The sequence below is a fragment of the Neopsephotus bourkii genome, unplaced genomic scaffold (assembly GCF_033783945.1).
Source record: "Neopsephotus bourkii isolate Nb327-2 ecotype Australia unplaced genomic scaffold, CSIRO-AGI_Nbou_v1 NB_258, whole genome shotgun sequence".
In the NCBI taxonomy this organism is placed as follows: domain Eukaryota; kingdom Metazoa; phylum Chordata; class Aves; order Psittaciformes; family Psittacidae; genus Neopsephotus; species Neopsephotus bourkii.
The window spans coordinates 79,671-96,933 of record NW_026900767.1 but is presented as its reverse complement, the minus strand read 5'-3'; the positions used below and the strand labels follow the sequence as shown (position 1 = coordinate 96,933).

The following is a 17,263-nucleotide window of genomic DNA, read 5'->3' as shown; positions in this document are numbered from 1 at the left end:
CAGCCCATCATCCACTGCGCATCCCCCTGAATGGATGGACACATCTAGGGAGCACATTCTGTTCTGCTGTGGAAAACCTCCAACTGCCATATGGATTGAGGATATTCCTCTCTCTCTTACTTCTTCCCAAACCTCCACAGGCAGAAAAATTCTCCGCCCTCCTAGGAAAGAACAGCATTTTGCTCCAGAAAGATGCCCTGACACTGCCCCCTACTGCTCTGTCCTCAGGCAGCTCCTCCCTGCTCTCCTTTCTCTCTCTGGGACAGTCCTTTACTTAAAGAAATCTTTACATTGAGTTCATTCCTTGGAGCCATAACAGTCACATCTGGTTTAGCACCAAGCTGGAAAATAAGTACTTTAGTTTTACTGGAAGGTCAGAGGGATCTTAATGCATCATTATTAACAAGTCTGCCCTCAGTAGTGCTCTGAGGATGGCTATGAAACACAGGGGATGCATACTGAAAACTAGAGAAAGCAAGTTGTTACTAATAGTTAACAGCTTCTTGCTGGCATGACTGAAACAAGCTAGGAGGGCAATGCCAGGACTTCATGTTGGAGGAGTCCATGGATGACTGTCTCCCATAGGAGGGATCCAAGCTGGAGCAGTGGAAGAGTGTGCGGAGTCCTACCCTGAGGAGGAAGGAGCGGCAGAGACAACGTGTGATGAGTTGACCACAACCCCCATTCCCTGTTACCCCGTTACTGTCAGGTGTTTTTAAGATTTGGTTTTATTTCTCCTTATCCTACTCTGATTTGATTGGTAATAAACTAAGCTGATTCCCCCAAGCAGAGACTGTTTTGCCCATGACGGTAACTAGTGAGTGATCTCTCCCTGTCCTTATCTCAGCCCAAGAGCCTTTTGTTATATTTTCTCTCCCTTGCCCAGTTGAGGATAGAACTGATAAGACCCCAGGGCCAACCTGTTACAAAACCCCAAGGATCTTGGAGATACTTGAGACAGCAAAAAACCAAAACACCACCGAGGGCAACTCACCAGATTTGCCAGAATGTAGTGGTACCCATTCCCATTCTTTTCAAGCTGGATAATCTGCAAGATGAAAACCAAAGATATTTAGATATTTAACAAAGAGCAACCTAAGGAAGGAGAGTTTTCTTCTGCCCTTCCTCCCTCCTTTTTCCCCGATGAGACTGTTCAGTTATGGACAGGGAGACACAGCAAAGGAAAAGTATACAGTCTTGTTAGAAGAAGTACAAGGCTTTCACGCATATTTAAGCATCAAGTCTGAAATTAGACAGGACAATATCACCACGTGGATCCCACATGCAGGGAATAATAAACTACCTAAACAAACCTGTGTCCTACGGACCCAGGGCAGGGGGGGAAACAGTGGTGCCTATTTTATTTTAAAGGTTAAACAAAATTTATATGCAGACAGTAAAGGAACAAAGTGGGGAGCTGGGATCCATTTGTTCTGTGAATGGATCTGAAACATCAAGCAATACTAGAGGGCACATTGTCCGAGCTAGAGTCACTGCTGCAGACACCTACCTGAGCGAGATATCAGGAGGTGTAGACTATTGGACAATCTTTCTCTTTTAATGCATTGGGATTGCTTTAAACCACATCTCCAGAACAAAGCTGCTTGAGCAAGACACAGAGGATTCCCTTTGCATGTTCATTGAGATTATTTATATCTTCATATTCATGGTGTCCCAATATACGCTCTTTGCCACTTACTCCTTTCTCCCTGATGCCTGCAGAGTTAGGTTTTTATTCTCTTTTATCAATACAATTGCTTACAGATCTGTAACATCTGAAAGTTTTGATCTTAGCTGGAAAGGTTTCACCTGTCTAGGTAGAAAGGCACCACCTGTAGCAGGCTTGCCTGTGATTATGAAGACAGTCCTCCATGAGATGGTCTCTAATTGTCTTTTTCTCCCTTGATTTAAAAAAATACTGAAAACAATACAGCTAAAAATTACATTATTCTTGCTGACTCCATGTTTCCACTGAAATTCCTCTGCATTGATTTCCAGCAGCACTGTTCAATTCTTACCAGGTTATTAGAGCCAGACACCACCTGCATTTGAGTCAATCCACATATAGAAAGATGTCAGTAAAAACCAACCTAGCCCATACCAACATGAACTTGTAAAAGAACCTGTAAAAACAAGAGTTAGCAGTTTCTGGGAGAATTGTGCGGTTTCCACAAGGTTTCTTTGCTGGCAACACTACCGCTTATTTCCATTGTTGTACGAACTGATTCTGAATTACTGCCCATGTTGCCAGGGAGTAGTGAGGTCAGAAAGTTCCTCACAGCTAGAATGATAATAAGACTTCTGTGTTGAGTTTGACCAGAGATCTGTCTATCCAGGTCTTCTCTCTGATACCAGGGTGTTTGAGAAGTGTCAGACAAGGGCATGTGCAGACTGATCCTGCCCATGGGACAGCACTCCCAGATTATAGTGAGCAGCCATTTAAGGATTTCCAAACGGATTATAAACGAGCTGACACTTGCTCTGTTCAAGTGGTTCATCTGCCTTAGCCTTTCTCTGATGAAGTGCTCTTGTATGAACATTAAAACTCATTTGGTTTCCAGCATTAAGGTAGAGGCAGCAATTAACTCCGATGAAAGCTTTGTTTAGTAGCAGTTCTTTACTCAACCAGTGTCAGCTCCACCAGCTTCACTTCACAGTGGTTCTCCACACAGGATCCTTTAGTATGGCTTCTGCTGAGTAGGCTGGGACCCTCAGCAAAAAATCTCTGTATACTTAAGGCTATAAAATATACACCCTTACTAAGAGTAGTTTTCTGGGTGTCTTCCATTGACAGATCTGAGCAACAAAACCAGACCCAACTTGTCCTCCATTTATTACCTAAGACCATCCTTTGCGGAAAGTCCCAGACCCTGTGAGAGGAAGCAGCACCTCCAGGGCAGTGGGGTGTCTAAGATTTACGATCAAATTCACCATTTCTCCCGTGTCAACAATATTGACAGTGGCTCCTTCTGCCCAAACTCGCCCTTTGTTATTTTATTAGGTGTCAGAGTCCATGAAGCAGAGAGGGCTGCAGTCTAGCTTTCCCTGAGCTGTTAATCTTGCAGCCCATCCACCTGAATTATGAGGCTTGCTTCCTGTGTTTTACACAGTTGTTTGTGATCTTAATTTATTTTAAAATGCTTGCTCAGTCCTAATGTGTCCGGACAGCGGTAGCAAGCTGAGGTTATAATAGCATTTATCACTTAGCCTGAACATGGTGAGAGGCTGTGCAAGGCTGCATGCTGATAGCTCACTTGGGCCACCTAGGTTTCATTACCCACTTCTTAATGGGCCAGTTTGACATCTATTAGAGAGAAATCCTCTCAGAGTGAAACACTGGCAAAGGAGAAATTCCAGTTATTCATTTTAATGACAGACAAGGAAGAAACAATACAGGGCTTTGATGGAATACAACCCACCACATACTTATCCCATTAAGCTACACAGTGCAGCCCTGCGGATATCCTGCCATGAACCAAGGCCTGGCTCATAAATGAGTTACCTCAGCAAAGATAATTCATGCCGTTGAGACATGACACAGAGAAATCTCTCAGAAAGAAATCAGGTCATTTTCCCATGTATCATTAACATATTAAACACTGTCTCCTTTACAGCTACTGTCTCCAGAACATGAGGACTGCCTTGCTGGAGTCAGTGGTGGTTGTTTGTGTTATGTGAACAGAGTGGGGAGAAGAAACTAAAAGTGTGTGCAAGCAGCAGTGTGTACATGTAGGCAATGATGCTAAACAGCCATCCCCAGCTCTTCTGTTCACTGGGGAGCACAAATCCACAGCCACCGAAAAGGCAGAGACAAGCTTGTCAGAGAGGAAGATAAATGCATTAAAATGTCCCTGAGAGGCTGAGGCAGCTCTCTGAACAACTCAGACACTCAAAGAGACAGGGCCAACAGAGAAGTGATATCCACACAGAGGTTGCTGGTGCGGTGAGCTGAGACCGGCCGCCATCCCCAGTGTGAGTCCCGGATGAATTTCTTGTGATAACAAGCCCAGCACTGCCTTTGACTCCCTCCAGTCATCTGCATGCTGTGACAGACCTGGCATCCCCTGTTAACTGTGGGATAACTACCTCTGCTTTCAGAAATCCCTGTGGTCTCAGAGCAAGAAGGCAAACGAGGATGAAAATGGACTACACAGGTCTGAAAAAGTTATTCACAGCCCTATTCCTAACAGGAGTGTTACCAGTTAGGCACAGATGACTGTTGGTATTACTCTGTCTTTTATTAGGAAAACACAACATTGTTCCTTTTTCCCCTTTGGAATGGGCATTTTTTGCAGCATTGCAGAACAAAGAATCACAAGATCTGGATTTTTAGTATTGCAAATAGCTTTACTTATATCTAATCTTAACTCTTAGAAGCATAGAATAATTTGGGTTGGAATGGACCTCAACCTCTTGCTCAAGTTATGCAAACAAGTTTGAAAGAAAGATTTATTTTCCTGTTCAGATTAGGAAAATTAGATAATGTTTGACTACAGAACATACCTTTCTGTTAGATAAACCAGGCTTAAAAACCCCAACTTCATTATCCCTACAAATCCAATATACCCTGTAGGGAAAGGAAGCCGGCAGAAAAGGCAAATTCACTGCCTAGGTCCTGTCATCCTGTCAAAAACGTTGTTCAACTGCAGCTGCTCCATGATCAGAGAAGACTTCATCCTCCGGAATAATCTGGTCTCTCCTTCATGAGCATGACCTTTGAGGTTAAAACCTCCTACTTGCTACGTTATTATATGTAATAGAATAGAACCCAGAGACACCCATCAAGGATGGATTCTGCTCATCACTGAGCCGTGCAGCTGGTGAAATGGCAGTCCTTGCCCCAAAGAGTGAGCAGCTGAAGTGTGAGACAGAAAATGACAGGTAGCTTAGACAAGGCGATGTGTGAAGCATGAGGTAAGAGAGAGCTGATTATGAGAAGCATGATAGCGGTAGTCACAGAACACCGGCTGTGGGGCCCTTTCTGAGCCATGTAGGATGGGAGTCCCAGTGGTGGGAAGGCCTTGGCTGTAGGTGTGAGAGGTAAAGGTGTTGCGGCTGGAGTCGAAGAGGGGACACAAATGTGGACTCAGACCTGTCTATGGGCTTGCACTCATCTCCTGTCTGCAGATTTCCATGTTCAGGACTTAGGGCAAGCCTTAAGGAAGGCATGATGGAAAGAGGATGGAGAAAATTAGGGTCTGCAGTGCTGGGTGACCTGTCTAGATTGAGGATGAGTAAGACAGGGCACAGAACTGAGTCCTCTATTGCATATGCCATCTGCCTTGTGGTCATGAGCTGACAAATCAACCAGGAGACGGCTGTGAATTAACGTCTTCTTGCTGCAAGGCATGAGAGGAGCTGGAAATGTTCAATCTTGCTATACCCTGGATGCCCTGGGAGGATGGTGAGCTCTATCCTGGTCTGGAGACAGTGCTCCTGAGGCCACTACAGACGTACCATAAAACCATTTCTATTCTGTAGGCACTGCTTGTGAGAATTCAGTGCTGCACGTGAAGGCTGGAGGACACCTCCACCCTAACAAACAAAAGGTGGGAAAACTGGAGAAAAACTCAGCAAAATAAGGAAGTGCTACGTCTTGTGCACACTGCTTGGAAGAATAAGCCCAAAGCAAACTCACTGGGCACTTAAGAGGATGTAAAGGGCTCATCAGAGGAGTCAAGCAAGTGGGGAACATGGAACAGCAGAGCTTACTCAGCATGAATACATTAGAGCTCCCAGTACTTACATGACTTTACAGTTTCCACAATAACACAACAGAGAAATATCTGCAAGCTCAGCAGCCTGCTCCAATGCACACACACCACATGCAATGACAGCTGCCATGAGACAAGGATCAGAAAAGTATGGGGAAGAGAACTATTCCATGAGAAACAACCCTTCCCATCCTGCGAGCAAGACCCCTCCCAGACATCTCACCCAACAAACCTTGCTAAGGATGATGTTCAGCCGCTCAGATTCACAGTCCACCACCACCAGCCTTTCCTTCTTCTTCTCCAGCTCCTGGAAGAGCATGCGGTAGCCCTCTTCTGTTGTCGTCAGGATGTTGACGGCTGTTACCTGCCAGTTTTTCTCAGCTGCAGTATCCAGCACTTTCTGTAGGACTGACAACCCTACGATGAGAAGAGAGGGGGAAGAGAAACAGGTTATAGTTGTGCAATGGCATCTTTCCATCCTTCTGACAGCCTGCGTAGGTGCCTCAAGCCATGCTGGATAGAGCATCGCAAGTACAGACAGCAGCTAATAGTCTAGCATTTTCCCCAAACACAACTGGGCTAGAATTAATGACTCCCACTTTTTCTGTCTTAGCACAGAAAATAGGATGATTCCAGGCCTGGTTTTCCTTTTTAATCAGTAGATCAGTCTCGTTGATCAGGGCCTGCTGTGGGATTCAGATAAGGGCTCTAATCCCCATCTTTCTTGTCTGTCACTACCCAAATCACTTGATTTCTTTCAGCCACAGTTTCCTTCTCATCTTTGATCTGTTTAGGCTGCATATTCCTAGAGTTAGGGACACCCTCAGCAATCACAACACACAATCACATTCAGTGCCCCTGTCTCTCTCAGCAGCGTCTCATCAGAAAACTTAATCATTTTTAAAAGGATCTTAACTAAATTACATCAACGGCCTTCCAGAAGAGAGGCACATAACTGGGACCACTCTGGAGTCCTGCTAGATAACCCTGCCTACTGCTGTCCTTTCAGGATATTCAGCGTGCCCATGCCTCATGATAAGAAAAATGAGTGGGATGCTTTTATACCTTCTCCTTATCTCTTAATGTCATCCTCCTTGCAAGGGCTAATGATAATTTCCAGGACAGTGCTGTGAATCACCCTGCACTGTCCTCCCAAGTCCATTTTGTTCTCAGCCTCCAAGCCTGGTGCTGTAAAGGTGCCTGAGAGCTGGGGAAACTGAATCTCAGAACAATAAGCCCACTAGCCTTGTTCATGGTTTAGAAAGTTAGAAAATATCTTCTAAAAACCCAGCAAAAGCTTTTGTTATTTTACATAAAGAGCTAACACATATTAACAGCGAACATGGAGTTTTCACAGAAGGACAGAATGGCTTGGGTTGGAGGTGACATTAAAGCTCCTCCACTTCCAACCCCTAGCCACGGGCAGGGACACCTTCCACTGGAACAGGGTGCTCCAAGCCCTGTCCAAAGTTGCTTACCAAGCTACCTCCCAGAAACTCACACGTGTATCACACCTGGATGTGGGCTCAGGTGAGACTTGAGCAGCTGTTGATTCAGAACTCAGTGGCCTTCAGTTTGACTGCCTTACTCAGTATGGGACCCATTCAATATAAACCATTTCCCCATTTGAAACTCAAACTGCTTAAACATTAAGTCTCTCTCTTGTGTTGATGGGGTTCAGACCTGACCCTATGAATACAGACATACTGGGTCAGTATAATGCTTCATCTAAGTCAATGCCCACCTTCAGCAGTAATGGATATTTAGAAATGGAATAGAAAATAGGGAAGACGTAGGGTGGCCCTTCTAGCCACCCTCTCAGCCTCCAGCAACCCAGAGTAAAAGGACTTCTTAAGGCAAAGACTCCACGTAGACCACTATCTTTGATTGCCTAATAACCCATGTACTCGTGACTTACCCCTGTCAGCATCATAAATGTACACAAACTTCTGCCAGCTGTAGTGCTCGATGACATTGATGAGGGCATCCTGGAGCTCTGGGCGAAGCTGGAGAACAAACTGGTTGGATGTTTCAACAGGGAAGCTTGGTGTTATGAAGCAGACATGGAGAGCCCCGCAGAAAGATGTGAGCATGTTGACTGTCCTCCTCTCATAAAATCCAAAGATGGCATAGACGCCCTTGGAGAACTGCGAGCAGACTGGAGGAACAGAGAGAAAGGTTGTGAGCGCAGAAGGAAAAGGTTTCTCAAGGGAAATCACCCAAATTAGTCTTTTCCCTCAAATAAGCTTTCTGGACTAGGTAATTCTCCTCGATGTCTGTGGGTTGGTCAATGCAACCTGTGAAGAACAGAGCTTGTGGACATCGGGTGCTCTACCCTTCATCTCCACAGACCTGCTTCACCTTTGATAGGCAGAAGTGACATGGAACAGTGAATTCAGAATCCCCAGGGCTCTGCTGAAGATTTTGCTGGTTCTGGGATAAAATGTATTATCTGAAGAAGGGAACCCTTCAGCAGAAAAGCACAGTGGCTCCCCAAGTCCTGCCTGCTTCTGGTGGTAGCTGTCTGGCCTGTGGAGCTGTGTTATTATGAGGGAAAAAGGTTACAGTCAGAGCTTGTTACAGCAGCCCCAGATGCATTCAAGGAGCAGAAGAAAAGCATTTGCATGACAGCACAGTCCTTTGCAGCCAAGGACTCTAGGAAACAAGGAGGAAACCATGAGTTTGTCCTCAGAAGCTGAGACAGTGCTGAGAGGACATCTCAGCAAAGGTTCACCTAAGTTGAGTACAGTCAGAACACAGCTATGGAGAAATTTGTCCCAGGGCATGAGCTGCTAACACTGAGGTCAGAGCCACTGACTGACATGAGGGTTTAGTTCACAAAGCCATGATGGTGAATGCAGTGAGGTGGTGGTGATGGCCTGGAGGTCTCCATGAGGGGTGCTCATTGGGTCCTCTGGCAGGTATTTGTGTCTGACCTCAGCAGCTGGCTCTGTGCTGGGCAGGGAAGGCTCTCTTGGGTTGGAGCCCTTCTTGGGAGAGCACTTAATGAGATCGTGAGAGCTGCTGGAAAAATGCCTCAGGATCTCCGTGAGGCAGAGAGAGCTCACACTTTGGGTTGTAAAACTTAGCCCCTGTGAGAGTCAGACTCATTTAATATCACCCCTGTTTATGGCACATCCCAAGTTACCATCAATAAATCTCTGTGCTGGAGAGTGGCAGTGACAGTGTTTTCCCTCTGTCAGAACTCCTGGCACTAGTGTCTCCTTCTGTTGTCACTCTGACTCTGAAAACCTTTGGCTGTGACATTTATACTGACTCAACACTTCACACATCACTTGCCAGCTCCCCCCCCAACAGTGCAGGGTGAGAAGTTGGATGTGACATTTTAGGGTCCTCTTGCAATTGCTCTGCACTGCTTGGGAATCCCTTGAGCCAGTTCCTACTGGTAGCTACCGCTATCGAACCATCTGCATGTGTGACTGGAGACAGCTTCCTGAACATGAGCTTGCTGCATCCTTAGCTGGGCTCCATCCAAGCTCTGTCCCTCCAGCAGGGACCAGAAGTCATCCCCAACTGGCTTACAGCCATCCTGGATAAGATTACCTTGTTCCTAACTTGTCTACTGCCAGCATCAGATATTCAGAGGGAAGAGCAAGAAATCCTTTTCCTACTTATAAAGTGAGTCCCTGCTCCCACCAAAACAAAGCAGCACAGAGTGTCGAGAGCTGAGAACTGAATCTCATGACACTGGTGAAAATTTTTCCTTCCTCTTGGAGCTGAGCCCACGTATTGAGCATCCCAGCCCAACAGCTTGTACCCAAGGTCATCCATCCTCTTTTCACTGTTCAGTGTTGGTGACCTCATATACATCAGCAACTTCCTTCTCCGAGGGAATTTGTATTTCTGTGGGAGAGAGACCACTCATGAAGCCTGAACCACAATGAAAATAAAACCTTCTTCTCTTTATTTTCACAGCAGTGTCTCTCTTTGCAATCAGCAATTGTGTCTCTATCAGCTGGAGTCACTGCCCTCATCATGAGACTGACACATCCAGGAAGAAAAGTAGCAGATACGGACAGAAATAGCCTGAACATCATTTCCATGTGACTGGACTGGGTCTAATGAACAATGTGATTTACCATATGTGAGAGATCAGAACATGATCTCTGGAGACTCAAGCTCCAGGCTCACTGAATGATTAAAGTGACATTCTTGGGGCAGCTGAACAATCCAGCACAATTAATAATCCAGATAATAAACTTAGCTGCCTTGCTTTATTTCAGGCAAACTGTGGCTTCCTTCAGTGTTATTTTTTCTTTCAAATGAATCTTATTTTTGAGGTATTTGATTTTTTTTTTAACACTGTGGCTCAGTCATGCTCAGGCAGCACTCCTACACTGTTCTGAGACACTCATCAATTCCAGCATTTGAAACAGATTGCACCAACAATGGCTGGGAGAATGAACAGTCTTTATCATTAGTAAGTTTGGAAAGAACCTTAGCTCTCTTTGTACTCTCAGACTAAGAAGGGTCATGGATAAGAAAGATAACGTGGGCTGGAGGGGGAAGGCTTGCTGAGGGTTAGGACCCAAAGAACAACAAACTGTTGTGTCAATATGGAAAAATGATGAGTGAGAACTGCAGCCACCTTTCTGGGACTAAATTTGGCATAATGTAAAAATTGTGTCTGCAAATTCATTTGAATTTCAGAACTATTTTAAATTACAGATGTGTCAATGAATTTACCCAACACTAACAAGAAGTTACTTGCCATTTATTTAACCCACTAATAAGATCACTGGAAGGTCTTGATATTTGCATTAATTGTTTTATTAAGCAAATTTGTTAACAATTGTGCTCTCATTTGATCGCTCTGCAACTTCCTAACAACATACTGTTAAGAATTGCAAACATTAACTAAAGGAAGGAAATAGTTTAAACCCTGATTGTTTTTCTAGTGAGGAAGAAGCTTATCAGTTCCTCAGCAGTCACTAGCCTCTGGCTGATGCTTTTCTAAAAAGGTAAAGAAATATAAAAGGCATAAAGAACATGCTGCAATGGAAGGTCCATGGAGCTGAGCTCTTCTGGTCAACTGGCTGGTGATAACATCACACGTTGCCAGCCTCCTGCCAATGCCTGTTAGCTGTGGGATGGCCACAACCTGGCTTGTCCTCCAGAAAAGAGTTGCAGTCAACCTGGCAATTAGCTCTAGCTGTTGAATTCAGACTGTTCAGCCTCTAAAGCTCATTCCTGAAGGCAGGAAACTGGGGGAAATGCAACAGCATAAATGTTTGCATACACAAGGATGTAAGCACGAGTGAAGAGTTTACTTGGATGTAAATGCAGACATTTGTGACAGTTTTGCATGTACAGCCTCTGGGCTGCACAAGGGGAAGGAAGGACAGAGAACATCTATCCTGGTAACTACGCTATTATCTTACAGTGAATTTGTAATTATAGTTTTCTTCTAAATAAACCCTCAGAAAATATAGTTCATAATGATAACCATAGAAACTGCCACTGTATTCATCCTGATCAGCCTTTTGTATTTGATCAGGTTGGGACTTGGCTGGAACATTCTCAGGGTGTGCTGCACCAGTCACCACGGCCATCCCATATCCCTCCTCCTGCAGGCATAGGATCTCTCACTGCATCTCCCTAGTGCCGTTTCACTAACAAAATGGGGTTAGAGGCATTAACTTGATTGTGACCTGTTTATGCTGGATTGAAAAAACCCAGAAACAGACGTGTTTGTTCTTTGGACACAACTCCCCAGTGCCTGTTGCAGTCAGGTGAGGGGAAACCTCCTCAGACTGTTTAAAATCATTTCTGACTTCCAGTAAAAATCAAAACAGCTTTGTAATGTAGTTAGAAAATGACTGATGTAGTAGAGCAATCAGGAGGAGGCCTGCCCTCTCCCTCTGTGAAACCGTAGCCACCATGGACCTGTTGCATCCTTGAATTCAGATAAGGAAAAAGGTTGCTTGAAATCCTCAGGCTCCAGGGTTTCTAGCCCTGCAGTTTATCTCAAGTTTCTCTTTACATATGGAAATATTCATGGTAAAGCATTTAAATCTGAGACAGAAAACACTGATTTTGTTGAAAGCAGGCACAGGATAGGACATCAACTCGGCAGCTGAAGAGAGGCAGCTCTGGACACCTTTGCAAATGCTTCCAAGAAAAAGAAAAGTACATGCCAAGAACTTTAAATTGAACATTTTTTTCTTCAGAAGAGGAAAGTAAAAGAAGTTCTGAGTCTATAAAAATTCCTGGTGCACTTTCTTTAGCTAAAGCTCTCAACCAGACACAGAAAGAGTAGATGCACAAGACTGATTTCTGCATTTAGGGGAGCCAGAGGTATTTTGGAACTGGAGGTGTGATATGATCTATGTGAAAGGTAGGTGTCAGATATAATGGATATGTCATTTGGACTTTGGTAAAAACAGAAGGGAAACCAAAAAGTGATTCTCAGAAATGGTCACCATAAAGATGGGAGGAAAGAGGTTCAGCATTTGAGGGAGGAGGAAGGGCAAATGTGCTGTGCAGAAGGATGGAAATGAGGATTTGGCTTCCAGGAGTGAAAATGGTGCAATTCTGCTGAAAATCTGCAAAAAGAGAACTGCTCCCCATGGACACAGCTGGAGAAGAAGCCTGGTAGGAGATCTGGCAACTGCTCATCTGCCATTTCCTTTAGAAGCAGAATTTTCACCATTTCACTGAGTTTAAGACTAGAAAGGGACATTAGATCATTTCTACTGACTTTTTGTATCTCATGGACCATTAAGTTTCACCCAGCTACCCCTGGAGGGAGCCAATAATATGGTTTAGTTGACACTCAGGAGATTCAGCTGCTGCATGCTTCTGTCAGAGAACAGAAGTACCGAAGGCAGTGCTAATACCCAAAGCCACAAGAGCAGTAAAAACCTGATTAAACAAAATATCCACAGATGTTCCCCACAAACAACTTGTGCTCTCTGTTGCAGAAGGAGACAAAAAACCCAGATGGTCCCTGTCAGAGCTCAGAAGCCTTCCTGATCCTGAAGGATGTCATATCTGAGAGGCACCTAGGAGGGAAGACACCATACCCTCTCCAGGAAAGCCATTTCTACAGTGCTGAACAGCAGATGTCATGAGGAATTTGAGTAAACTATTCTTTCATAGCCCAAGCAGGGAGGGAAAAAAACCTGCAATTTGGAAATACAGGCTCCAAGATAAGAAGAAATGTCTGAAACCACCCAATCCAGCACGGACAGCACTTCCTCCAGAAACAAACTCACAAATGCCTTTTAAAAACATCAAGTTGAGCACGGCCAGACTTTGAATATCAGCTCAGTGCACTGTCCTCTGTAAGCTGTTAAAGACTAGCCCTGCAGTCTCTCCAGCCCAAGGATCAGTGTGGCACCTCCTTCATCTGCCCAAACCTCCTGGGCACAGAACCAGAACCCTCACTTGCAGCAAACCACACTCATTGACTGAAGTGGTGTCAAAGAACAGTTCCCACATGCTTTTCTTTGCTCACTTGAAGTGTTTTGTGTTCACATGTGGGAAAGAGGAGGGGATTTCTGTGTGTAATTTATTTTTAGTATGCTCTGCCTGGAGGTGACCCTCACACAGTGATGGAGAGCCTGACATCAGGTTGCCGAAGCTGGTGGAGCTTCAATGAAAGAGCACTAGTGTCTGCTTCAATTAGGATCAGCTCAGCTTTCCTCCCAAATGTTTGTCCTCACAGTTCTCCACTGTGGCGTAGGTGCCAGAGCGCATCTCTTCAGCACATCCCAACGACAGCATGTTCCCACAGATTTATCTAGCAGGGGAAAGCCAAACAGATTCTACACTCCCCCATTGCTCCACGCGTGTATTTAGATAACAACAGATATGTCCCATATATTTGATCAACTGCAAATCAGGCTGACGTGGTATTACAAGAAATATGTTACTCTTTCAAATATATAAAAGACACAGAAGCGTGCTCCCTTCCGTCACTTTCCTCCACTGCTGCTCTAAACCATCTTGGAACCTGGAAAGTAGTGTTGATTTTTACATTGAGATCTGCTTTACTTCTTTCATATCTATACAATAATCTATGACCCAGGAGCTGCTCATAGCTGTTTATGCTGATAGCTTCAATTTTTTTTGTTAAGTTCACCCGCCTGACAAATACATCTTAGTTTGTCTGGCTGATGAATGGTTTCCCTTGAGATTAAATTGGATTTGGGATACTTCTTTCTCGCATGCTGCTGATTTTAAAGAAACAGAAATAGCATGGTGCTTTGTGAACAAAATTAACACCATGGACTCTCAGTCATTTCAATGTACTTCTGAATTATAACCATGGTGGTGGAAGACACAGCCATGGGAACAGAGACACCACTGGAAAGGACAGGGTGCCGTTCCAAGCAACATTCAGACTTTACAAAACCCCTAACTCCTTCTGTAGTTAAAATTAGGTTGTTATTCTCATAAGGACAGGCTGGCTAACAAGGGTCCTGTGGCTCAGAAATCAGATTATGCGTAGGGGGAAATGGGTCCAGTGCCATCTCTTTCAGATTTATTATCTAATCACGACTTGGATTTCTGCTTGTGAGGTAGAGGAAGGCAACTGCCTTTCTCTGAGCCTTATGTGTTCCAGTGCCTCAGGTCAGAGACTTCCCCTTGCACCAAAGTAAGACTGTATTCTTAGCTGGGAGCACTGATGCCATGCTCCCAAGCTGTGTAGGGTTCCTGCTGTCTACTGCCTTCATCTCTCCAGTGCCCCCTACCAGAACCACAACTTTTCCATAGCACTCCCTGCTTTTATAGCTTTTTTAAGACATGGAGAAGGGCTTTGGTGCCTGGGAACAATTCAGCATTTTTCAGCTCTAACAGAGGATGGGACCTTCCCACATTGTCTCATTTTTAAAATAAGAGCATTTTAAAACAAGATTCTCTTTTCCTACATGCCAGTGTGGCTCATTTCTGGGGTACAGCTAAGTGTGAAACCATGGTGAGCAAGCCCAGTTGGGATACAGCCTTCTGAGAAACTTTTATGGCATGTTATGTCATCAGAAATCTTCATATTTAGTTAACAAAAAGTACAACTGCTCCTGGAGCCCAGGGATGGCCCTCTTGTGACTCTTGAACCTTGCATGGCTTTTGAGGGGTTTGATGTTGACACAGAGCTGTCTTACACTGTCAGCAAGTCTGCTGGGCCATCCGGCTTTGTGCCATGTCCAGAAGGAAGCAAGCAGAAGGTGCTGGCTGTGCTGGGTTGCCTTGGAGCAGCAGAAGCTCCACTACTACCTCCTGCTCACAACCCTCACTTCAAGTTCCCCCACAGCTCCCCTATAAAGAGGGAGCGATGCCTCAGAGGGCCTCCAGCTGCAGATGGAAATTCCTATGGACCCCATGGGCTCTGGGAGACCAGATGTCCCTGCTCTCCTCTAAACTCCTACAAAGAAATAGAAGCCCAAAAAAATTGTCCTCATTGAACTCTTGATGTCTGAAGCAGAGTCATAAATATTAAAGCAAGATTACTACAAAAGAAAAAGTGACAGCAACATTATAAAAGGAGGTGATGGAGGAGGGTTGAATCAATTTTGCTTTTGCTGCTTTATTAGATGGCCTTTTTATTATATTGGTCCTTCTACCGACAGTGCTATACTAGGAAAACTAAGCACAGTATCACAGTGTAGCTTTCTGTTGGGGAGCATGAACAGTGGTGGACGAGAGCAAAGCACCAAAACCACAGCTTGTTAATACAGTACACAGCACACTGCTCTTAGCTCAGCACAACATTTAATTCTGGGCTGTAAGAGCTGAATTATTAAACCAAGCCAAAAGAGGGGAGAGAGGGGGGAAGATAAGTGGTAGCAAAAAGCAAATGTGTCACACAAAGAGCAGCTTACTGCAGATGAAATGCATTTTCTCTTCAACGGCTTCTTTTCTTTCCCTAGTAAGTTATATCTGTTCCTAGACATTAAAGTCTGTGACTGTCTTCAGTGCAAGCCTCAGGTTTTGATGAGGATTTTGTAAATGCCTGTCATGAATCTGGTTGCAGGTCACAATGCAAAAACCAGACTATGGACTTTCCCTGGAAGTTATTCCAACGTCAATTTACTTCCACTCGGAAGAAGGGCGTTAACATCTACCTTAACAGTTCCTTTCTTAATCTTCCTCTGATAAGTACAATTTTGGTCCCATGCCATCCTGCTTCATAAAACATGTGCATAGACACTCCCAAATGTTCTCTGGTCTGTGCTTTTGCAGATGAGCCAGTTTGGAAGCCAAACTCACGCCTCAGTCTCTGATGTGTTCCCTGTGGCATTCCTGAGACTTGTGTTCTTGCCTCCATTTGAGAAAACAGCATTTTGGTAAATTGTCTCAACTGTGTTACTTCTGAGTTTTTTCAGGGTAATCTACTCATATAGCAATGTCATCATCAGACCTTCCCTGAGTAGGCATGGCATTCAGTTATGATATATATACTCCTTCTTCCAGGTCTGTGATGAAGGTAGCAGTAGAGACTGCTTTTAGCTGCAGGTCTGTATCAGCCTCTCTCCCTGCCCCACCAGCTCAATACCTTTTAATTTCCCACCACAGACCTACCTTGTGAGGCTTTGGCTATCTGTAGTCTGCAGTCTTCTGGGCCTCTGAGCTCCATAGTGAAAATTACAGCATCAGGACCCTTCCCATACACTGAGCTTTCACTAGCAAGATGCATGTGCTGAAAGCATATGCCTGTTTGAGAATGACAAGTCACACACAGTGGTTCATGATCACAGAACCTGGACTCACCAAGGTTCTCACATCAGTGATGAGGTGGTCTCACGCTCTCACCCTGCTTCTCCCCATGCAGTTGGAGGTTAGCACCTTCTCTTTTCTCCCTGTCTCTATTTGTTTTCCACTCCTGCTTCCAAGTTTCCAGCTTCTAATTGTTTTGTGCTACTGTGCATAAAGCCTTATCCTTGCCTGTCACTGAATTAACACAACTAATTTTAAGGCTTTCTTGACAACAGACGGGGATTTGACAACTTCATTTATTAACACTCCACCTTTTTCTACTCAACAACAATCAAAGAACCTGAAAACACACACACACATGAATGCACATCATCTGCAATTATCCTTCCATGGTCCCAAACATTATTGGGTGTATGTTTACACTCAGGTGTAAGCAATGGGTCAGATGATGCTCTTCAGCCTACACAATCATCTGGAGCCAGACAAAGCAGGTATTAAACTCTACAAAGTCAGACTGGCAGCTCCTCATGCACCCACCTTCTAATCCCTGTTTTGGATGCACATGGAAAGAGATCTTAATATTTTCTTAAACACCAACCCCCTTTCCTGATAGTGATTTTTAAATTGACAAGAAAAAAAACTGAAATAACCCCCCTTTTTAACTCCAGGGATGTGTTGCCTTCAAAGAAACATAGGGATATGCCATATCCCATATGCCTATGTAGGATGTGTGGACATTATTATTAATCCTAATTGGCCCAGAATCACTCTTTTCCTGTTATCCCACACACATTGGTACCCAGTACAGATGTAACCATCACTCTGTAGATGCTTGTAGGATGCCTGGCACAGTGCTACAAGGCCTTTGT

At 44.5% G+C, this 17,263-nt stretch overlaps 1 protein-coding gene across 2 annotated transcripts in view; it reads right to left on the bottom strand.

Annotated features, from left to right (window-relative positions):
• The window catches only part of GRIA1 (glutamate ionotropic receptor AMPA type subunit 1), a 120,991-nt gene that overhangs the window by 56,753 nt on the left and 46,975 nt on the right, over positions 1-17,263 (bottom strand). For both annotated transcript variants that reach the window (XM_061346135.1, XM_061346138.1), the window contains exons 3-5: positions 7,633-7,872; positions 5,947-6,131; positions 995-1,048 (exon numbers count right to left, since the gene is read on the bottom strand). In XM_061346135.1, the coding sequence (XP_061202119.1) occupies positions 995-1,048; positions 5,947-6,131; positions 7,633-7,872 (479 nt within the window). The remainder of the gene's footprint in view (positions 1-994; positions 1,049-5,946; positions 6,132-7,632; positions 7,873-17,263) is intronic.